Source organism: Artemia franciscana, chromosome 5, assembly GCF_032884065.1.
Source record: "Artemia franciscana chromosome 5, ASM3288406v1, whole genome shotgun sequence".
Taxonomy (NCBI): domain Eukaryota; kingdom Metazoa; phylum Arthropoda; class Branchiopoda; order Anostraca; family Artemiidae; genus Artemia; species Artemia franciscana.
The window spans coordinates 5,322,080-5,346,673 of NC_088867.1; the positions used below are offsets into that span (position 1 = coordinate 5,322,080).

Genomic DNA, 24,594 nt, shown 5'->3' on the forward strand with positions numbered 1-24,594 from the left:
ACATAAAAAGAACCGGATTTTTATGCCGATTTTAAATATATAAGTTTCATCAAATTTAGTCTTTGTCATCAAAAGTTGCGAGCCTGAGAAAATTTGCCTTATTTTGGAAAATAGGGGGAAACACCCACTAAGTCATAGGATCTTAACGAAAATCACACCATCGCATTCAGCGTATCAGAGAACCCATTAGAAAAAATTTCAAGGTCAAATCTACAAAAATGTGGAATTTCGTATTTTTTTTTTTGCCGGAAGACAGATCACGGGTGCTTGTTTATTTTTTTTTATTTTTTTTTATTTTTTTTTATTTTTTTTTATTTTTTTTTTATTTTTTTTTATTTTTTTTTATTTTTTTTTATTTTTTTTTATTTCTTTTTATTTTTTTATTTCTTTTTATTTATTTATTTATTTCTTTTTATTTCTTTTTTTTATTATTTTTTTTATTATTTTTTTATTATTTTTTTATTATTTTTTTATTATTTTTTTATTATTTTTTATTTATTTTTTTATTTATTTATTTTTTTAATTTTTTTTATTTTTTTTTATTTTTTTATTTTTTTTTATTTTTTTATTTTTTTTTATTTTTTTATTTTTTTATTTTTTTTATTTTTTTATTTTTTTTTATTTTTTTTTAATTTTTTTATTTTTATTTATTTTATTTTATTTTTTTAATTATTATTTATTCATTTATTTTTATCTTATTTTTTTATTATTATTTTTTTCAGGGGTTATCGTATCAACTAAGTGGTCCTAGAGTGTTGCAAGAGGGCTCATTCTAACGGAAATGAAAAGTTTTAGTACCCTTTTTAAGTGACCAACAAAATTGGAGGGCACCTAGGCCCCCTCTCAAGCTGACTTTTTTCCCAAAGTCAACGGATCAAAATTTTGAGATAGCCATTTTTTCCGCATAGTCGAAAACCATAATAACTATGTCTTTGGGGATGACTTACTCCCCCACAGTCCCTGGGGGAGGGGCTGCAAGTTACAAACTTTGACCAATGTTTATATACAGTAATGGCTATTGGGAAGCGTATCGACGTTTTTAGGGGGATTTTTTTGATTTGGGTGTGGGGTTGATGTGAGGGGGCTATGTGGGAGGATCTTTCCTTGGAGGAATATTTCATGGGGGAAGAGAAATCCAATGAAAAGGGCCTAGGATTTTCTAGCATTACTATTAAAGAAACAAAGAAAATATAAACATGAAATTTTTTTCAATTGACAGTGAGCAGTAGCATTAAAACTTAAAACGAACAGAGATTTTTACGCATATGAGGGGTTCTAATTACGCATATGAGGGGCTCAAAAATGCTTTAGCATAAAGAGCGAGGTATTTAGGAGGAGATAAATACTTCGCTCTTTACGCTAAAGCATTTTTAGTAATTTCAACTATTTATTCTACGGCCTCTCTGATTCAGGGGTCCTTCTTAAAGAATTAGGACAAAACTTAAAATTTAGTGTCAAGAGCGAGGTATTAACGAGGGGACAAACTCCCTCATACATGTAATTAAAAATATAAGAATATAAAAGTTTGTTACGTAAGTTAATTCGTAAGTTACGTATATTTTTTTACTAATAAAAAAGTTCGTTAAAAATGTTCTAGTTGCCTTTTTAAGTAACCAAAAAATTGGAGGGCAACTAGGCCTTCTTCCCCACCCCTTATTTCTCAAAATCGTCTGATCAAAACTAAGAGAAAGCCATTTAGCCAAAAAAAAAAAATTAATATGCAAATTTTATTTTAACAATTTATGTACGGAGAGCCAAAATCAAACATGCATTAATTCAAAAACACCAAACAGTAGGCAAGTCTCCAGTCAATTTGGAAATTAAAATCATTCCAATGTTTTCTCAGTATTATGTGGCTTAGACGAACTAAACCAATAGAAATTTTTGCGGAGTATATTTGTATGTATAGTATTTATTGCAATGTAAGGTACTTCCGTATTGTATGATACACACTCGAGAAATGAAGTTTGGTTCTTTAGTAACAAAACTATGAAAACTACGACAAAGAATTATGGTGGGTGGGATCTCACGACACATTATATTAAATATCTAACCTAACCCAATCAAAATATCATCTCCATATATTCATTTAATAAAAAATATACCTACAACGAAGATTTTAACTGAGCCTAAGCTAGTTTTCTTTTAATACCCAATGTGTTACTACTGTTACGCGCCACCTTGTGTATGTGATTCTTGAAAGAGGACGGCCCCTATGTTTTCGCTATATTTCCCTCTGATGTAGGTAGCTTTCCAATTTAAGAGGTTCAATTCGGCCAAGACGACGCAACGTTTGCAGATTAACTATATCCAATATCCAAGTTTATTTGGAATTTTCTGCATTTTAATGAAGTCGTCAGACGCCTGTTTGTGGTACTAGGAGATTTTAATCCTTATCTTCAATCAAGTCGCTGAAGATTCAAATCCTATTTCAAATTTCCCATTCTCTTTGGTACTTCCAAAATTGATAAGCGAAATGGCTTAGTAATCACGAATTCATCCTATATAAAGTCCTTTGAAGCAAGGTCATATTCAAGGAGGAGTTACCAGGTTCACCCCAACCCCCAAAAACTGGCCGACTTGTGAAAATGTAACAAAGAAGCATATAAAAAAAAACTTGACGCTTTTTCTGTAAACCTACTCCAAATATACCAACCCCCGAACAAAATCCTGGATACGCTCATGCTCTCACACTTGAAGCAACATAACTTACTATGTTATTAAAACCTATAACATAATTCCCCGACAATCGCATGGCTTTATTCTGTTGAAATACAGATTATTATTTGGGTTGATCACTTGAATTCTTGCGCCATGTCTAGGTACCTAATTCGAAGTTCTTCGTTCAAACTTGGCATTACAAAAAAAAATCAATACATGCTTCTGCTGACAGCAAAATTTGCATATTCAACGGACAAATCTTAAAAGTGGCAGTTGCCAAGCGCCTTTTCTGGTTATCCCACAAAATATCAGATCATTCTGGAACGGCGAAATAAAACAAGAAAACAAGATTGCTATTCGTTCCATGAAAATCAAAACGATGGATCGCAAAATGATTATTGACTTTGCAAAGAATTGGATTTAAGTACCTTACCAGGTATTTTCACTAATTGACAAGAAGATTGGCTATTTAAGAAAATGCAATAAACAGTACCCATAAAATGGAATTAAGTAGGCTGATGAAATACCCATATAAGGAAGGGGGGATAAACAAATAGAATTCTGGCCTCTCCTGCGCCAGGGGCAAAATCTTCATTAGTGCCACCCCTCCCAAACGTTTTCAGGTCACATTTTAACAAAATTTTCGTTAATTAACAAAATTTAAATGCACAAATCTACCATTTCTTGCTACAGATTCTTGTTATAGTAGTATTCTTGTATATGGTTTAATAGATTGCTGCAAGGAACTTTAGCTGCAAGATTGCTGCAAGGAACTTTTGCAATGCCGTTCCAAATGTAATGAGAGATTGTGACGTCAAAGTAAAAGAAACGAAATATATTGGAATCATTAAAGGTATACCGACCAATTTTGATGAGAAAATGTTAATTGATTGCAATAATATTACTCATGCGAAGCGAATAGGCAATTCTTTGGCTGTTAGAGTGTTTTTTGAAAACGCTGTTGCGCTGGCTAATGCACTTCGACTTGGTATAAAGATTGGGTATGAGATATCTCGAGTTTAGTCTTGCCAACCTTGTCCTCATTAATGTTTATCTCCCCTGCGACCAGAAATCCCTCCGAAGTTTAACTAAATTTACAAAATTTTGCGCATTAATAAAAAGTCTTTTGAATGGCATTGAGAGTAGTGGACTGGATTGGTTATTAATCGGTGATCTGAACTGTAACATTCACTCTTCATCAGTGCGGACTGAGCTTCTGTTAGATTCCTTACCGAATAGTTACAAAATTTTGAAGAAAGATACCTCCCATTCCTATATCCATAATAGTGGCTCACTTTCAGACATTGACCATTGTATCGTTTCTTCTGGTCTCATCTGTAGCGAAGTCCATGTTGATCAGGATGAGCGTGATTACGACCATCTCCCCCTATCCCTCACTGTTACCCTTAATGCTATTGCGGAGAAGAACCTTCGTCCCAATTCTAGAAAATGGATTTCTAAAAGAGAATGGAACAAAGCTGACTGGCCTCTTTATTTTTCCACGCTTGTTAGCCTTCTATCAACGATTAAAGTCCCTTTTAATCTGTTGTGTACAAGCGTTGGGTCCCCACAAGCCAGAATTCAGCTTAATATTTATTATAGCCACATTGTATCGTGCTTAAAGAGGTCTGAAGAAGTAGCTGTTCCCCTATGTCGCTTTAGAGCAAAAACAAGAAGTTCAATTTGGAAGAATGACCCAGAGCTCAAAACAATAAAAAATCGGGCTAAGTTGTGGCTAAAAATTTGGATAGCTTGCGGCCGCCCCTTAAGGGGTAATGTTTTCGATATTAAACAAAGAACAAAGCTTGATTTTAAACGCTATCTTCGAAAAATTAGGTACAATGGTGCTGAATTTCCTAAGTCTCCTAGCCAGTGGAAAAAAGTGATCAATGTCGCCAAGTTTGATAGATCGCCTACGGCTGACCGAATCCCTAATGTATCATGGATCAATCATTATAGTAACATTTTCGATACAGTGATATATGCGGTTCATTTTCGTTTTGCCAAGCTCTGTTCTAATCTGTTGCCTAACAAAGTCATTCAAGGTCATGTACCTCCCGTTAGTGTTGACCGTGTCAAAAGAAGTGTAGAGAGACTTAAATCGAAATCTTATGATATAGACGGGATCAGTGCTTTTCACCTCAACACCGATTCGGAGGAATTAGTTTATCACTTGCAGTTACTTTTTCAGATGTGTTTATGCTCTTCTTTAGTCCCTGATCCTTTTTTAGTTGGTAACATTACGTCAATTTTGAAACGCGGTAAGGACCCAACTAGTTGCGCTTCGTATAGGCCTATTACGGTTGCTTGTACTTTAAGTAAAGTATTTGAATATGTTTTGCTCCCTGATCTCCTGTCTAATGTAGATTATATGTCTAATCAGTTTGGCTTTAAGCCGTATATAGGATGCCAACATGCTCATCGTGCTATAGTTTCGCTATTACTTGAAGCGCATAAAAATGGTTTTGAGGTTCATTTTTGTGCACTCGATGTTTCAAAAGCTTTTGATTCAATTTGTCATAGCCAACTTTGGTATTCTTTAATCCAACTTGGTGCAAATGTGTCTATTATATCAACTCTTCGTTTTTGGTATGCTAATTCATATGTTCGACTCAAGTCAGGTGACACCTACGTTGGTAATATCCCCATCCGTTCTGGTCTTAGGCAAGGAGGAGCCTTATCCCCTTATCTTTTTAATGCTTGTCTTTATTCTGTTTTGCCACGTATTAATCCATCATGTTTTTTAGGCCTAACCAATCTTTCGTACATTGCATATGCAGATGATTTACTTTTGATCAGCCGCACTAAATCTAGCCTAATTAAGTCGACCCAGCTTGTTTCTAAGTCTTTGAGGAAATCGGCCTCAAACTTAATACTGAAAAATGTGAATATTTAGTTTTTAATGCTAAGCATCAAAGTAGTGATCTTGATTGTGGTTATTTTTCCGTTAAGCTCGTTTCTTCGATTCGGTGGCTTGGTATTAATATTTGTTCATCTTTATCGGCTTTTCGATCCTGTGGGGTAAATGATATTAAAAGTAAGCTTAAAAAGGGTACGCGAAAATTGTCCCGAACCGAGGCAGATTTTCACGAAAGGCTTTATCCAGACTTTATTCTACACATTGCGATCATTCTATATTGTTTCTTTCCGGTTTGCGCCCGTTGTTTAATAATCAAGATTTGCAGGGCATAAGAGTTATGTATTTTCGTTATTGTAAATATTTATTGTATCTGCCGCGTTCTTATAGAAATCAGAAGATTATCAGAAAGTTTTGTGCCACTGATATTATTTTCGTTTATAAAAAACTCTATGCTAGATTAGGTGCTGAGGCCTCTCAACGCTTGGGCCCTTACCACCCTTTGATTAGACTGTACTAATTGTATTGTTTGTGTTATTTCGTTTTTCTTTCCTTAATGTTTTTACTCCGCTTAATTTGTCAAAACAAGCGGGTAACAAATAAATTATTATAATTATTATTATAGTTTTTAAATGCAGCTATTATCATTGAGTAAAATAGAATAACTCTTCAAAACATATAATTAAATTTATTTAAAAAAATATAAATGTATTAATAAAATTGAATAAAAAAACAAGTTTTTTAACTAAAAGTAAGGATCGACATTAAAACTTAAAACGAACAGAAATTACTTCGTATATGAAAGGGGCTGCTTCCTCATCAACGTCCTACTCTTTACGCTAAGGTTTGGCACTTTCTCTCAACTCTACTTTTTAAAACAGTAAAAAACTTTCATATACGAAGTAATTTCTGTTCGTTTTAAGTTTTAATGTCGCTCCTTACTTTCAGTTAAAAAAACTTGTTTTTTTTATTTAATTTCTGAACGTTTTTGAATCAATGCATGTTTTGATTTTGGCTCTCCGCAGAGGAATAATTAAAACCAAATTTGCATTTTTTTTTGCCTAAATGGCTTTCTTATTTTCTTTTTCTTATTTTTTTTTGGCTATTAAATGGCTTTCATTAAAATGCGATTCTTTTGATGTAGCTATTGATATCAAAATTCCATTTTTTAGAGTTTTGGTTACTATTGAGCCGGGTCGCTCCTTACTAAAGTTCGTTACCACGAACTGTTTGATACATAGCTTCGAAAAATATATCCCTGGGCTATACACTGACTCCCACAAAAATTCAAGTGATGACCAATGACCTAGTTTTTACTTGAATAACTTGTCTTTTCCTGTTTAGACAAGTTTCTATACCCCTTGGAATTAATGCCAAAATGTTAAACGACCGGAAATGATTAAATTGGGTTTATTTATTCATAAAAATAGGCTTAGATTCAGGATAATATTGTGGCAAATTTGACTTATAAGACAGAAACGAAATCTTCTTAAATTTTCATAGAATAAAAAAGACTTTCTAAGCAATCAATTCCTTAGCATCTTTCAGTTATACTATCGATACTGATAATAACATCATTGGGGAGAGGGTCGTGTGTCCCTTTAGATTTTGAAATGCAGTTTCCTAGGGATAATTTTATCGAAAAATATCTTTTAGATTTAGCATACTATTGTGGCAAATTTGACTTATAAGACAGAAACAAAATCTTCTTAAATTTTCATACAATAAAAAAAAGTTTCTTAGCAATCAAGACCTTAGCCTCTTCCAGTTATGCTATCGATAGAGATGTCGTAAGTAAAGGATTTTCCCAAAAGTAAGAGTTTTGTGCTTTCAAATTAAGTCATTTTTTATGAGTGTCTTGTATGGCTTTTTTTTCGTTTTCATTACATTTGATACTAATTGGACGCTTTGAAAAAGGTTTACAAAGCATCTTTTGGTCAATAATAAAACAGGTAAAAATATAACCTCTAGTTTTTGATATTTCAAGATGGACATATTTTTGGATGAACAATCGTGGAACAAAAAGTTGAAAACCCCGATGATATTTGCATAGCCGAAACATTTTTTATCTTACACTTTCTTATCACTTTTTTTTTTTTATCTTACGCCAGAAGGTTGTATCTGACATTTTCACCCTTTTGATACAGTTGAGAAAATCACTTGCTATGTTGTTCCCAAAGGGAGTATCAGCAGCCAATTTAAAGCTGGAACGAAGATTGATCAAGCAAATATTACTCCGTTATTCACCCCTCTGAGCAAGCTTAGCAATTAGTTTTGGCAATTAACTTGGAAAGTATTAAGAATGTTAGACGACAGAGCTGTAAAGCAAGTCAAACATCAGAAAGGAAAGGAAAAAACCATAGTTCTAACCTATAAGGAACAGCTTTCTTGGCCGCAACTCTATAAATGTCCTTGTTTGATTCTAGGTCATTTTTGCTAATGATGTCTGTACACTCATTTTCTTGGATCTTCCTAACTGGGATGCAGCCCATGGTTGCAGTTGAGCCAAAAAAGATGGTACCGAACCCGGTGGCTTGTATATGGCCCAAAGGTCCAGGGATGTTTTCTTCCTGTTGCGCATATGGCAGATGTAAAATCTGGAAAAAGCATACGATGAATACGAGATGAAAGACCATCAGTTATACTAAAGATAAACAGAATGTTTGTACAAGCGTGGAAAAATGTTGAGTGTCGACTGGATCCATTGGAGTATGGCTAGATTGTGCGGAAATGATAATTACGACCTGTGCATTCAGATAGATCACTAGGACCGCCTTCCCTTTTCTCCGCGTTTTACTGTAATTGCAAGGGCAAGTGTTCGACGCTTGCGGCACTTGAAAAGCAACAAGCTGTTCTAAACTGCGAAACAGTTGGTGCCGGAAACCTTGGAAGACGATGGTCTTCCAAGGATGGTCTCCTTGAAGAACAAATTTTTAAATAGCTTTGCCAAGCTTTAAGCACAAAACAATTCTTTTGACTTTTAAAATTCTTTTAAACATTTAGTTTCATGTACATCAGCAAAAAAAAGCGTAGAAATGACATATCTAATCAGATTAGTCAGAACTTTTTCAGAAGGACAAGAGCTAAGAGCTCATATGGCACTTGTGACGAGGTCGGAAGAGCCGAGAGCTCATATGGTACGAGGTCGGAAGAGCCAAGAGCTCATTTGGACGAGGTCGGAAGAGCCGAGAGCTCATATGGTACGAGGTCGGAAGAGCCAAGAGCTCATTTGGCACTTGTGAGAAGGTCAGAACCTATAGTTAAACTTTATAGCACAAGATCCTTCTAAATATCAAATTTCATTAAGATCTGGTCACCCTTTCGTAAGTTACAAATACCTCAATTTTCAAAATTACCTCCCCCCTCCCAATTCCACCAAAGAGAGCAGATCCGGTCCAGTTATGTCAGTCACGTATCTTAGACAGGTTTCTATTCTTCCCATCCAGTTTCATCCTGATCTCACCGCTTTAAGTATTTTCTAAGATTTCCGGTCCCCCCAACTGACCCCCCCCCCCAATTACGTTTGATCCGGTTGAGATTTAAAATAAGATATCAGAGTTACGATGTCCTTCTAAATATGAAGTTTCATGAAGATCCGATCACTCATTCGTAAGTTAAAAATACGTTATTTTTCTTATTTTTCAGAATTACCCCCCCCCCCCCCGCAATTGAGCGGATCCGTTCAAATTATGTAAATTACGTATGCAAGACTTTTGCTTATTTTTCCAACCAAGTTTCATCCCAATCCTTCCAATCTAAGGGTTTCCCATCATTTTAGGTCTCCCCACCCCAAACTTCTCCCAATGTCACCAGATCCGTTCAGGATTTAAAATAAGAGCTTTGAGCCACGATATCCTTCTAAAAATCAAATTTCATGGAGATCCAATCACCCATTCGTAAGTTAAAAATACCTCATTTTTTCTAATTTTTCAGAATTAACCCCCCCCCCCCAACTACCCAAAAGAGAGCGGATCCGTTCCGTTTATGTCAATCATCTATCTAGGACTTGTGTTTATTTTTCCCACCATGTTTCATCCCGATCCCTCCACTCTAAGTGTTTTCCAAGTTTTAGGTTCCCCCTCCCAACTCCCCGCCCCCATCACAAGATCTGGTCGGGATTTAAAATAAGAGCTCTAAGACACGATATCCTTCTAAACATCAAATTTCATTGAGATCCGATCACCCGTTCGCAAGTTGAAAATACCTCATTTTTCTAATTTTTAAGACTTACTCCCCCCCCCAACTACCCCAAAGAGAACAAATAAGTTCAAATTATGTCAATCATGTATCTAGGACTTGCGCTTATTTTTCCCATCAAGTTTCATCCCGATCCCTCTACTCTAAGTGTTTTCCAAGATTTTAGGTTTCCCCCCTCCAACTCCCCCCAATGTCATCAGACCCAGTCGGGATTTAAAATAAGAGCTCTGAGACACAATATCATTCCAAACATCAAATTTCATTAAGATCCAATCACCCACTCATAAGTTAAAAATACTTCATTTTTTCTATTTTTCCGAATTAACCGGCCCCTACCCCCCCCCCCCCCCCCAGATGGTCAAATCGGGAAAACGACTATTTCTAATTTAATCTGGTCCGGTCCCTGATACGCTTGCCAAATTTCATCGTCCTAGCTTACCTGGAAGTGCCTAAAGTAGCAAAACCGGGACTTTAGGTTTTCCCCCTCCGACTCCCCCCAATGTCATCAGATCCGGTCGGGATTTAAAATAAGAGCTCTAAGACACAATATCATTCCAAACATGAAATTTCATTAAGATCCAAATACCCGCTGATAAGTTAAAAATACTTCATTTTTTCTATTTTTTGCGAATTAACCGGGCCCCCACTCCCCCCCAGATGGTCAAATCGGGAAAACGACTATTTCTAATTTAATCTGGTGCGGTCCCTGATACGCTTGCCAAATTTCATCGTCCTAGCTTACCTGGAAGTGCCTAAAGTAGCAAAACCGGGACAGACAGACAGACCGACAGAATTGGCGACTGCTATATGTCACTTGGTTAATACCAAGTGCCATAAAAACTCAGATTAGTGAAATATCTACAGCAGCTATGATTTCGGAATCAGAATCGGCACATATTTTTAGGGGTGAGGTTGAATTTGTTTGAAATTCAATCTGTTTGAGGTTGTTGACCCTTTTTTCTCAAAAAAGGTTGACCCTTTTTTCTCCCCCATCTCATTCTCCCTCAAAGCTTTAAGCCCCAAACAATTCTTTTGACTTTAATCATTTAGTTTCATGCTCATCAACAAAAAAAGAGCGTAGAGACGACATATCTAATTACATTTGCTGGTATTTACTCAACATTTTTACCTCAACCACAAATTCAACCTAAAAAAAAACTCAGATTGTGAAAGAGCTAGAGCGGCAAACTTTTCGGGTTTGGAATCAGCACATAGTTTCGGGTCGGGCAGTGAAATAAAAATTTGTATAGCAATTTGTTTGAGATTGACCCCATTTTTTCACAATTTTCCTAGGCTAATTATGAAAAGCGTAAAAAGAGCAAATTGTATGGACAGTATCGTAGGGGATATTCACTATATTCCGAAGATTTAAGGCATATATCCGCAGCCACCTTCTTCCTCTCTATACATGTTAAGGGTGACAGTACCACAGATACACAAAAAAAAAGAAAAAAAGAAGCAAAAACCAGTCTGAAATTTTCCCGAATATCATTTAATACCGTTTTTCCTCCGAAAATAATACGAATTTCTACTACCACTTTTATCAATACCTATCAGAACCACTCTTCGTCGAAGTTGGGATAATTTTTAAATTTGATTTGTATGTTTTATTGGTTTTAAATATATGAGTCCTCAGCTAAATTAATAATTTGACTCTTTCTAGTCATGTAAAACAGATTCGATGAAGCCTGCCTTATTCAATAATCTACTTGATTAAATATGAACAGGTGTTGAAACACATAACGAGATTTCACGTATCTTGTCAAATTTCAAATCACGACCGTCCGTTAAGATGTCTACTAAACGCAGCAAGAATACGTGCAGTGGATCCTAAACATACGCCAAGTTAATTGCTTTTAAGGAGCAAAAAACTAACTATCGCAGGTGGATTCTATCATAAAAATATGTTCTGGAGACCGGTTGTACAAGAAACTGACCACGCAGAAAGTGTATCGAGGGGTAACCGACTCATGTACACCAGGTTGCGTGGGGCAAGAGTGATAAAAGGGTGCCAAGAGCTGCGGGGATTGTGCTAAGAATGGCGGAGCTTTGCGGTGCACATAGCGCTCTGGGATATACACCAGGTGGTGGAACGTAGGCAACCTCTCGAAGTATATGAAGTCGCAGTCAAATCAGTCACATTTAATGTGATTACTCCATAGGAATTTCAGACACCTGTTTATCGCTAAGAAATTTAAAGGCAGAAGCAGTTTAAAACAACGCCATCAACCCCTATGGTTATAACCCCTCTCCTTTTTTCAGAGCTGATAATGCATAACCAGTGTGATACATAAGCGTACAAAATTATATTTTGGTAGGGGGGGGGGGAGGAATTGCCATCATATATTCTAAACGAAAAAGTTTCAAATTGTCCAAGGGAGTCAACCTGCCCTATCAGACATTTCACTGCACCCTCCCTGCTATGGGCAATCATAAACACCATGATTATATGTGTGCAATGGTATTTCTGTTATATGAGACACGTACAGTTTCTACGGTTAAATATATTTTTGACATGTAAGACATGAGGAGGGGGGCTTGAGAAAATGAAGAATTATGCATTAATAACCGAGGAACACATGACAATTGACAACAGTGGACTGTGTTTTTGGTGCAAAGAAGCTTAAAAGTGCCATAAGTGAAAAGTAATATCATATACAACAATACATATTTTTCGCTATATCTGCCAACATTCATCTACATTAAAAAGAGAAATTTTTATTTGAACTAAGCCCCATAAAGAGGCTTCACCTCGAAGGAGAGGCATACCCTCAATCAAAAATATATACTGAGAGAGAAAATTCCCATGAAAAAAAAATTCGAGCTCACCATGGCAAAGTTCCAAGACTCTCTCCCTGCCCCCCTTGAATAAGCATGAAGAATCACGTTTCCTATACTTTGACTCTTAATGCCAAAATACCCCAGCTAAATCGTTTATGGAGTGAGAGAGCCTGTATAAACTTGGTCTAGCAAATCAATTACTTGACCCATCTATTCCTTTAGTTTTCATCTCCCAGTCTTTTCGCCTCCCCACAAAATAAATTCCTGTGCACATGCTTGAACTAGGATCACATACTCCACCAAAACCATCCAGTCAGAGTCCCTCTTCAAAACAACCCGGGCAGCAATATTTCAGAAATTTATGATAAATTCAAGCGGAATAAGTTCTATTACCAAAGCTTTAGAATCCCTCTTATACTTTCTGTCGGGGTCGTATCAGTTTCGCGGTTAGCAGGTTCTTAATATGCACATTCCCAAGATGTGTTTTCCATTCAGTTACTAGGAAGAACAAAACAAGACTTTTTTGTATCTTGACAATGAAAAATTATTGTTTCCATGTCTTAATTGGAATAATGCTGATACGATAACATTAGCTTGTTTGAGACTTTCTGTCCGAGATGAGAAGAAAATCTGTAAACCATTGGTCATAACCAAATAAAAATTATATCATGCTAAATCTAGCCCCTCCACTGTCACGCAATACGTTGACCACTATGAAATTTTGATAGGGGCGAATACAATGCTAATGTTTGGGGGAGTACCAAAAAAAAACTGGGCTCTTCACATAAAATCGCCCCCCTGGATCTGCTCCTCTTTTTTGAAACGTCCGTATATTCAATATGTCCAAGACGTCTCTCTAGTGCTAAAGAATTTTGAGTCCGGATGCCATGTTTTTCAAAATTCCAGTGTGATAATCTTCATCAACATATAAATACTTGAGAAATTAGAGAAAATTCATTAAGAGCCTTAATTTTGGAAATATATATATTTATACTAGTGACATCATTTTTATATACATCAGTATTGCAATGACGTTGTCAAACTTGTCACACCTGTGTGAGAAAATTGAAGAGTTCTATCTAAAAATAAGTTCATATTAAATAATTTAAAGGGCAAAAAAAAATTAATTGCAAAAAAAATTTTCACATATTTCGACAAGGGATTGCAACAATTTCAAACCTTAAAAAAAGAAAACCTAAAGCTTGAAGCTTAGCAGTAATCGTTGTTAGAAATCGCTGTAATAATCAATTATCTTTGAACAGACTTCAGTATGAAAAGACATTAAATTACGTAATGAGCAAAATACTAGTAATTGCAAAACTATTTGTATATATTTACACGGATATATTTACAAGGGTATACAAGAATTCGAAGACCTTAAAAAGAAAACGTAAAATTAGAAGCTTGGAAGAAATCGCTGTTAGAAAAGCACCATTACCGAACTTCTTTTCTTAGAAGTATAAGCAATGTCTTTTTAAGACATGAAAAAAAATTGAAGATTTTGTAAGTTCAGTTCAGAATTGCTAAGGTTATTATATAAACTGCAAAAATATTTACGGTGCCTGAGCAACAATTTTAATGTTTCAATTCAAACTAAAAAATAACTAAAAAATTAAAAATTAGTTGTTTTTTTTGTTAGATAAAATCCACTCGCTACGTGATTATCTTACAGGTTCGAACGCAACGAGTTATATAACGTTAGTAGGAAGGCCAGAAAAACGAAACTTTGCAGTTATTACAAATAATGATTCGATATTTCCACAAGATATTTTCAAAAACCTTAAAATAGAAAGTCAAAAGTATCAAGCTTAGTACCTATCAAACAATTCGTGGTAACGAACTATTGTAAGGAGCGACCCGGCTCAATAGTAACCGAAACTCTCAAAAATGGAATTTTGATACCAATAGTAGCATCAAAAGAATCGCATTTTAATTCTGATTTTAGATATATAAGTTTCATCAAGATTAGTTGTACCCATAAAAAGTTACGGGCCTGAGAAAATTTGCCTCATTTTTAAAAATAGGGGAAAACACCCCTTAAAGGTCATACAATCTTAATCAGAGAACCTTATTGTAGAAGTTTCAAGCTCCTATCTATAAAAATGTGGAATTTCGCATTTTTTTGCCAGAATACAGATCACGGATGCGTGTTTATTTGTTGTTTTTTTTTCCCAGGGGTGGTCCTATCGACCAAGTGGTCCTAGAATCTTGCGAGAGGGCTCATTCTAACGGAAATGAAAAGTTCTAGTGCCCTTTTTAAGTGACCAAAAAATTGGACGGCACCTAGGCCCCCTCCCAAGCCAATTAATTTCCCAAAACCACCGGATCCAAATTCTGAGATAGCCATTTTAATCACCGTAGGCCTACTCGAAAAACTTATAACTATGTCTTTGGGGACGACTTACTCCCCCACAGTCCCCGTGGGAGGGGCTACAATTTACAAACTTTGACCAGTGCTTACATATAGTAATGGTTATTTAGAAGTGCACAGACGTTTTCAGGGGAATTTTTAGGTTGGGGGGGGGGGTGAGAAGAGGGAGATATGTTGAGGGAACTTTCCTTGGAGGAATTTATCATGGGGGAAGAAAATTTTCATGGAGGGAGCGCAGGATTTTCTAACATTATTTTTAAAAAAACAATGAAAAAATAAATATTAGAAGTTTTTTCAACTGAAAGTAAGGAGAAGCATTAAAACTTAAAACGAACAGAAATTATTACGCATATGATGGGCTCACCTCCTCCTAATAACCCGCTCTTTACGCTAAAGTATTTTTAGTAATTTCAACTATTTATTCTACGGCTTTTGTGATTCAGGGGTCATTCTTAAGAAATTGGGACAAAATTTAAGCTTTAGTGTAAAGAGCGAGGTACTGACGAGGGCGTGAACCCTCTCATGTACGTAATAAAAACATGAGAATACAGAAGTTCGTTACGTAAGCTAATTTGTCAGTTACGTATATCTTTTACTAATAAAAACATTCGTAAAATATTAAAAGTTCTAGTTGCCTTTTTAAGTAGCCAAGAAATCGGAGGGCAACTAGGCCTCCTTCCCCGCTCTAATAAATATGCAAATTTTGTTTTAATTATTCATCTGTGGAGAGCCAAAATCAAACATTACTTCCGGAAGAAAAAAAATATTTAGTTTCTCTTTCTTTAAATAATGCTAGAAAACCCTGCGCCCCTTCCTGGAAATTCTCTTACCTGGTAATAAATTCCTCCATTGAAAAATCCTCCCACGTAACCCCCTCCCTCAATCCACTCCCACCCCAACACAAACAAGTCCCTCTGAAAAGGTCTGTACACTTCATAATAACCATTACTATATGTAAACAATGATCAAAGTTTGTAACTTACAGCCACTCCTCCGGGGACTGTGGGGGATTAATTCGCCCCCAAAGACATCCCAAATGGCTATCTCAATTTTGGTCAATTAAAAAGGGCACTATAACTTTTAATCTCCGTTAGAATGAACCCTCTCGCAACATTCTAGGACGACTGGATCGATACGATCACCCATAGAAAAAAAAACAAAACAAAAAAAACAAACAAATAAACACGCATCCGTGAACTGGCTGGCTTTTGGCAAAAAATACAAAATCCCACATTTTTGAGATAGGAGCTTGAAACTTTAACAGTAGAGTTCTCTGATACACTCAATACGATGGTGCAATTTTCGTTAAGATTATATGACTTTTAGAGGATGTTTCCCCTATTTTCTAAAATAATAAATAATAATATCAAAACTCCGTTCTTCGGAGTTTCGGTTACTATTGAGCCGGGTCGCTCCTTATTACAGTTCGTTACAAGTTTGAAACCCAACTGTTTGAAACCCAAATGTCATCTCTGTTTGTGTCTGCAATCCACATGTGTGTCGCTATAATCTATTTGTAACTACAAACGGTGATGTGGGGGTGATAGATACACTAGCAATAGATACACTAGCAAACTTTGAATTTCACTTATTTGGGTTTTGATTTAGAAGCTTACTTTGGTCTTAATTTCGTTTCATTAAATATCTACCCTACTTTCATAAAATTGCTTATGCAAAATCTAAGCTAAGTTCAAAAAAGAAGAAAAATAAAACAGAAATACTTCTAAGAAATAACTCTCCGACACAAAATGTCGCTAGATTTATTAGGACTTGAGATATACTTGGGATTTTCAAAGGCTAGTAAATTCACGCTGCGTATTCTCACTAAACCTTTTCAGTCGCTCAGTCTAGAGATTAATGTGCTCCTGAATATTAAAACAAATTGAAAAAATAAGGCCCTACCCACTGTTACAGACGAAGATCCCCAATAAAACTTTATTACCCACACTTCATTTGCAACCCTGTTCCCTCAATTTAAAAAGATAATAAAATTGAATTGTCAGAAGTTTGTGAATATGCCCCTTAGAGCAAGCATAATATGCATAATCCTATGCCTTTCATCGAACTACAATAGGGGAGAAGGTGACAACATCCACAGATCCAAACCTTTTTTTTAAATAAATAAAATAAAAACTTTACAAAATGACAAATTCAGGTGCTCTATGGATAATTAAAATATTCCCTGCGGTTTAAAAATACGACTCGTCACTAAACACTCAGTACTTTTTCAGAATGGCAGAAGATGGAGTTGACTAGAGTCACATTAACAGGCTGGTGAAAGCAGAGACCGCAAAACACCTTAGGGGGGACTGATGGAACTTGACTAGCGAGTGAACTAAATATATCAGGTCAGGTGCAAAAGTCAGCACCGGAGTGCTTGGGCCACTTCCATCTTCTTGAATCTCAAAAGTTGTAGGATTTGCACTACATTTTTTTGTAAACACAATTCCTCTTGTTTTTTGGGGATCTTTAAATTGTGCCCCCTCCCCATTGAAACCAAATTAAGTATACGTACTGGCACATATAAATGCTTGGAAAGTTCCTTTCTTCTTGAATCTCAAATCATGTAGGGTTTGAATAATTTCTTGTAAACACAATCCCCCTTGTTCTTTTGCGTTTTAAATGCCCCCCCCCCTCTTGAAACAAGATTACGCATACTGACTGGCACAAACTTTTTTGCCAACATATTGTAATTTTACACTTGGTTCTGCATTTTTTACAATAATATAGTTGATAATGTATTCAATTCAAAAGATCTAAGAGATGAAGTTTTAACACGGACAGAATTCGTATTTTTTTTATTTTTCGTTTACTGATTTAATAAATACCCATAAGACCTTATACACAGAGGTTAACTCTCTTAGACAAAGACACAATTTCAGGAGGGAAAGTATAACCCCAAAATTGTTCTTTTAATCTCAAAACGTAATATTTCCTTTTTTCCCTTAATCTACAATTACCTAGAAATGTGATTCAAAGTAAGGTTCTCGTTTAAAAAAATACGAAAGGTCGAAACTAAGTAGGTAAATATTAAGAGAAAAGTGTGATGACTAGAAAAATGTTTCTATGGCCAAAAATCATGGCCGTCCGTCTAGAATTACTTCGAAAAGGACGCTAAGATGGTCTAGAATCGATACCATATCTACTGAAGTAATTTGAAATTAAAATATAAAACGTTAATAATTTTTTAGATTTGGCCGAGAAGAATAGGTCCCAAAAATTATCTTAAATATTCAAATAGAAAATCAGAATACGGTAATGATAATAATAAACAACGGTTTGCGGAATTTAATGCAGAAAAAGGGAGTACAATTTCACCCTATTTTTTTTCACGATTCGCCTTTTTGTAGTTTTAAGCTGTCCATCCATGATATGAATTTCAGATTGTATGCAATGGTGCTGATTTGGGAGAGGGCAGTGGGATACAGCCAACTAGATTTTGAACTAATGCCCTTTTTGTGTTTTACTGAAAAAACTAAAAAACAAATATTTTATAATCTAAAATAATTAATATAAATGGTTCTCCATTCTTCTCATGAAAATAAGCGAATGCCCACCCCTTGCCACTTAAGATATAAACTAAAAAGTTAACTTACTTGTGCCATAGATCTCAACATCTTTGATTTAGGCTTTTTGAAAGCGTCGACTGCCTTGGAAGATCCGGAAGTGGCCAATTCCCGGTAGGATTCAATCACCGCAAGTATTTCCATACGCTGAGCTGGTCTATTGAGGTACCCAACAGCCCAATCACGAGGAGTTCTTCCAAACTCGTCCCTTCGCCTTAGATCACCACCAGCCTCCACAAGATACGTCAGTACACGAGGGGAGCCACTGAAACATGCTCCATGCACTGGGGTGTATCTATAGAACTGTCCACAACCTTTATTGGGGTCTGCACCAAGCTGTAGCAATTTTAACAGTGTCTTTTCACTGCCCAAGAAAGCTGCTACAAATAGTGCAGTCTGGTTAAGCTTATTTTTTATATCTACTGGTACCCCCTTCTTCACTATAAACTCTTCGACCTTTTCCGCTTTGTCATCTATGACGTAGACATGGAGAATTTCTGAGGTATTAGCAGTCTCTAAGTTGGATACTCGTGTGGGTATTATGCAGGGCGGTGAGGAAGAATTGTACATCTTTCTACCACTAAAACAGAAAAAAGCTTAGCTTCTGCCAAAAAAGACAAAAAAGATCGACAGAAACCTTTCTTAGAATTCTAAGTAAGGAAATATTCTTGATAGTATACACAATACAGTAGAGCAAGTCTGTCATTTCAGAAATAATCGGTAAGAGAGAGAGAGAGATGAACTTTACAAGAGAATTGATATAGATTCTCTAAAAAAAAGAGTTTCTAAGAAAAAAGTGATACTAAACTTAAAAGGGCTAAAACCTAAGCGCAGAAGTAAAGCCATAGGCCTGTTAAATCCAAAAACAACATAATAATCAGTAAAATTAAAATCGAATATAATTTAATACAAATTTACAACTGAAACCTAAAAAAAAACACAACTAAAATAAGTAATGAAGTCAAACTTAGATTGAGCATAAGTTTCCACCAATAAGAGGTAGGCTGCTTACAAGATTCTAGTTTCAGAAAAGTACAACATGGCGATATTTTCTATTAATGTTAATCTACCAATTAAATCGAAAAGCCGATTGTATATTTTAGAACCTTTGTCCATTGGGGGTACTTGGGTAATGTTCACCTACGGGCCATGTTCCCTTGTTGGGGAGATGGCCACCCCCAATCGGTGCCTCTACAAGCGATCCTGTTTTTTTTTATCGTTATATATATATATATATAACGATAAAAAAAAACAGGATATATATATATATATACATATATATATATATATTTCTAACTACGTAAAACTTGCGAATATACAACATTCTTCGCTGTCCCATTGTCTGTGCATATAAATAGATTGTCAGGTTTACCGACTCTTGAACATGCAACACATAATTGTCCATGGGAAAACAATCCGTCTTCAGACCCATACCGCATTTTTCTAATGATTGCCCTTGAGCTTTGTTGATGGTGATTGCTAATCGAATATTCCCTGTGTCCCCGTCGTCATTTATATATCCCCCCTGTACCCTTCCGGCGTCCCTGTTGTAATTGTGTCCCTGTTATATTCCCTGTGTCCCGGTCGTCATTTTCTGTCCCAGTGTCTCAGTCTGTAATTTCTCTTTGAGTGTCCTGGTTGTCACTTATATTCCCTGTGTCCCGGTCGTCATTTGTGTCCCGGTCTGTAATTTCTCTTTGAGTGTCCCGGTCGTCATTTATATTCCTTGTGTCCCGGTCTGTAACGTCATAAAGTCTTCAATGGCTCTGGTGGTGCAGCCAGTTTGCACAATGCATTCCCATTGTTTCATCATTAAGTTTCAAGGCCTTGCAATTGGGACGAATTTTAGACATAGTCCAGATTTGAACACATCTACTCAAGCTATAATCATCGACTGGGCTGTACCTGAATGCCAGGCGATAATTTTGACGTTGCTCTTGTGATTCCTCGGCACGCTTTCTTTTGGCATTATCTCTTTGAGCCGCAAGCCTGTTTTCACGTTGTTCTTGTGATTCCTCGGCACGCTTTCTTTCGGCATTATCTCTTTGAGCCGCAAGCCTGTTTTCACGTTGTTCTTGTGATTCCTCGGCACGATTTTTTTTGTTAATTTCTCTTTGAGAGGAAAGCCTGTTTTCACATTGTTCTTGTGATTCCTCGGCACGCTTTCTTTTCTTACTTTCTCTTTTAGCCGCAAGCCTTTTGGCATTAACTCTTTGAGCCGCTTCCTCGGCTGTTTCTTCTGCCATTGTAGGGTTTATATTAAAACTTCTCTTTGAATTAACTCTTTGAGTTAATAATAAACCCCTCTTTTGTGTATGTGCCCGTTTCATGTCATGACAAACACATAGGCAACATGACTACGGCATAAAGATTAAACTGGGAAAATATCAGCCCCCTTTCCCTGGATTGGTACGAAGAGCCTACATTGGACAATTTGAGAAATTTAGGTCTAAAAAGGAAAACAAAGAGTTTGATTTGCAATGACGGTGTCAAATCAGACATGTACCTAGGAAGAGTGAGTCAAACAACTCTTAAAAAGGTAGATAATACTTCAACCAAGGCTGTATCCAGGGATGGGCTAGGGGGTTGGAACCCCCCACCAGAAATATTTGTCTGACTCGTAAAAACGTTACAAAAATGAATAAAACTTTTTTGATGTCTTATTTAAGGGTTAATAAACAACAAAGAGAGATAAAACTCTACAAAAAGAAAACTTCAAACGAGACGACGACCCGTAGAAAGGAAAGACTAAAACAAAGCGGATATTTCGCCTGTATCCAAACAAGGCGTCCTCAGCACAAGATAAAAAATTAAAAGAAAACTAATCTAGAAACAAATAAAACCACCACCAATAGTAATAAATACAATTGTTGCTACTTATCCACGTAGGGAAAAGCAGCTATTTGAGTTACTTCAATGAGAATCAAAGAGCAACTGAGGAAAAATTATGAAAATTGAAACTTAGTTAATTATTTATTTATAAATAATAAATTTATTTATGGTCATCGTAAAATTTGTAATTTTGTATTTTATATTTTTATTTAGATATTTAGGTTTGAGGTAATGAAAAATCTAAACCGTATCCAGATTTCGATTTCAGTCTAAAATGTGTCAGAATTATCTATAAGAAAGTATTTCGTAACCTAGGCTACTAATCATATTTTCGACACTCTTGGCGTAAATTTTGACTTCATAAATTTTCATAATGGAAATGATTTACTAATATATTTATAACGATCAAAAAATTTGGTATTTCATAGATTTGCAATTTCCTATTTTATTTCCACTTTTTTGAAAGAAGACGAAAAAAATATATTATTTAAATCTAAGGAGGATATTTCTGTTGACACCTAGAGAAAACACCAAAAACTCATTAATTCAAAATCTATAGGACAGTTGCCCCCCCCCCCACTAGCACCCTTGCATATAAGCTGATTCTTTTCAGGAGAGGGCAGCTTAGACTCAAAACAGACGTATAATATGAGAAACACAAATTAGAGAAAAGCCGTCCATCTTCATATTTTAGAGAACAGACCCAAAAGCCCCCCCCCCCCCCTTTCTCTGTGTTCGTTCCTGGTCCAGACACTAATTTAAAGTCAAGCCTATCGTGTGGAAACTAGCCAAGGAAAAGCGAAGAATCTCAAGTTTTGTCGTGGTTAAAATAATAATAATAATAAAACAATTGTCCAACAAGCATAATTATAAATTGTGATCAGAATTCTTCATTACACTAATTCGGATAAGCCAGTCAAATGTTTTTCCAGTTTGCCCGCCGGTTTCTTTTTGCGTCAGAGTATAAATTATCGGTATAAAAAAAAACCTCATTCCAGTTTTGGTGGATTTGAAGCGCTTGTAACGAGCGAATCCATTACAAGATACCTGGGTAGAAAGGCCTACCAAATTATACTACCTGACTGGGGTGGGGACACTTCGGAGAGCGAAATTCCAAGTCATTAGCCCCCGAGATGGCACTAACATTTAAAGCTTAAGGTTATTCTACCAAAGAAAATAGTATTTTCTTTGGTAGAATCCTGGTAGAATTGGTAGAATTTGGTAGAATTTGGTAGAAACCTGGTGTACACGAGTTGAAAGTCAGCCCCTCGGGTTGACCCGGGAGAAACGCAATTTATGCAAAAAATTGCACAAATATACGTGGGGGTAGGTTTCCACGGGGAGAATTTTTCATGGGGAGGGAGGTGAGGGGGTGAGCTTTCCAGGGGAAATTTAAACTGGGGGACTTCGACACAATTCTTATACGATATTTGTCTTACTTTCTCTTTGTCGACTCAATTTTGCATATGAAGATATTGGAATTGGAATTGTCTGGGAGAAATCTTCAGTAGGATTGAAATTATCCGAAGGTTTTTTCGTGAGAGAAATTTTCCACGGGACAAATTCTCCAAGGAGAATTTTCAGCGGGACAAATTCTCCAAGGAGAATTTTCCGCGGGAGCAATTTTCCACTGGGGGGGGGGGAATATTTCTAGGAAAAATTTCTAGGGAGGGGATTTCCGATATGGTTTGAAAAATGATTGATTGGAAATTAAAGTCTTTTTCAAATCGAAGTATACTATGGAGAATTTTTTCAGGTGGAACCGTCCGCAAGAAATTTCAAGGGGAAATTTTCAGAATGGGTGGAACTGTCGAGAGAATTTTAGGGGGAGGTATTTTACGTGGAAGAAACTTTCCATGGAGGAATTTACTGTGAGGGGAGGGATTTTAAGCACGGAAGGAGCCCGATTTCCTGACATTATTTGATAAAACGATCAGAAATAAAAAAAAAACAAAAAATGTTTTTTCATCTTAAGGAGCAACATTAAAACTAAAACGAACAGAAATTATTCCGTATCTGAGGGGGCACCCTCTCTCCTTAATTCCTCGCTCTTTACGCTAAAGTTTGATTGATTGTCCCAATTTTTAAGAATGACTACTGAAACACAAGGGCCGTTTAATTAGAATAAGAAGCTTGTTTTGCAAAAGTACAGAAAAACTTAAGCGTGAAGAGCGAGGTATTGAGGAGGGGGGCAACATTTCACATACGGAATGATTTCTGTTCGTTTCAAGTTTTAATGTTGTACCTTACTTTCAGTTGAAAAACTAGTTTTTTCAAGTTAATTTTTAATTCAAACATCATCCGTTTGCTGTCATAGCTTTAGGCTAACATATACAGTTTCTCATCATAGCAACCCATTTACAGCTTTCTTAGGATTTTGCAAATCACCCACCAAGTCTTGCCATGTCAATACGACGCCTCTAGTTTTATCATAAAGTTGTAGTAGGTGGTTTTATATCATAATGTTTTCTCCTCGCCTTTTGTCAATAAAGTTTTGGTCTGTTCTGTCTTGTTGACACGGCAACGATAATTTCATATGCTAAACCTTCGTGGTCCATGTTTCCTGATAAGAGGTTTGAAAAGGGTTAATTCTCGTCGAACTCCAACTGACAAAAATGGACTCATGTCAATAAGCGAAAATGGTATAGCTAAAATTTAGGACAAGAAAGTGAGGGTTTTGGCAAGAAAGCGAAAGTAAAGGGGGATGAGCTACGGTATGGGGTTATTTACATACCTTAACTTTCGTCGGTTATGCCCTCACATATCCACCAATCTTTGCGTCTTTAGGAGTTAGCCTATTATCTGTAAGAATATTTTTTTTTTCTTATTCCAATTTGACCAATAAATTTCAGCTTTTTCACTTAACCGATAGCTCCTGGGATGTACTTTGAAAAGCTAGTAATCAACTATCCATAATTATTATTATTATCATACTATTATTTTATAATTTGCATAAAAGCGCCCAGGAATTCAGGAAGATTTTATTATTTTGGGGTAGGTCCTTGCCCCCTTGCGTACGCTCCGGCTTTAGGTTATGCCTCAGAGCAAAAAAAGATTAAAATTTCTGGTGCTTACTTGTTATCCCGACTGCACTCAAAAAGTGAAGTTAGGTTAATCATAATGAAATTTACCAAAATATGATGAAAATATAATGCTTTAGTAACAAAATTATGGGAACTACAACAGAGAAGTATGGACAGCAGGCAGCCCAGAACGCATTATATTACATACTTTACCTAACTTAACCTGACCAACTCTATATGTTAAAAATTTATTTAAAATATACCTAGGCTACATAGTAGTTTATTTCACTTAGGCTAAGCTGATTA

General features: G+C 35.9%; 1 protein-coding gene across 1 annotated transcript in view; it reads right to left on the reverse strand.

Annotated features, from left to right (window-relative positions):
• The window catches only part of LOC136026916 (uncharacterized), a 41,828-nt gene that overhangs the window by 8,866 nt on the left and 8,368 nt on the right, over window positions 1-24,594 (reverse strand). The window contains exons 2-3 of the mRNA XM_065703748.1: window positions 18,464-19,013; window positions 7,889-8,115 (exon numbers count right to left, since the gene is read on the reverse strand). Of these exons, the coding sequence (XP_065559820.1) occupies window positions 7,889-8,115; window positions 18,464-19,013 (777 nt within the window). The remainder of the gene's footprint in view (window positions 1-7,888; window positions 8,116-18,463; window positions 19,014-24,594) is intronic.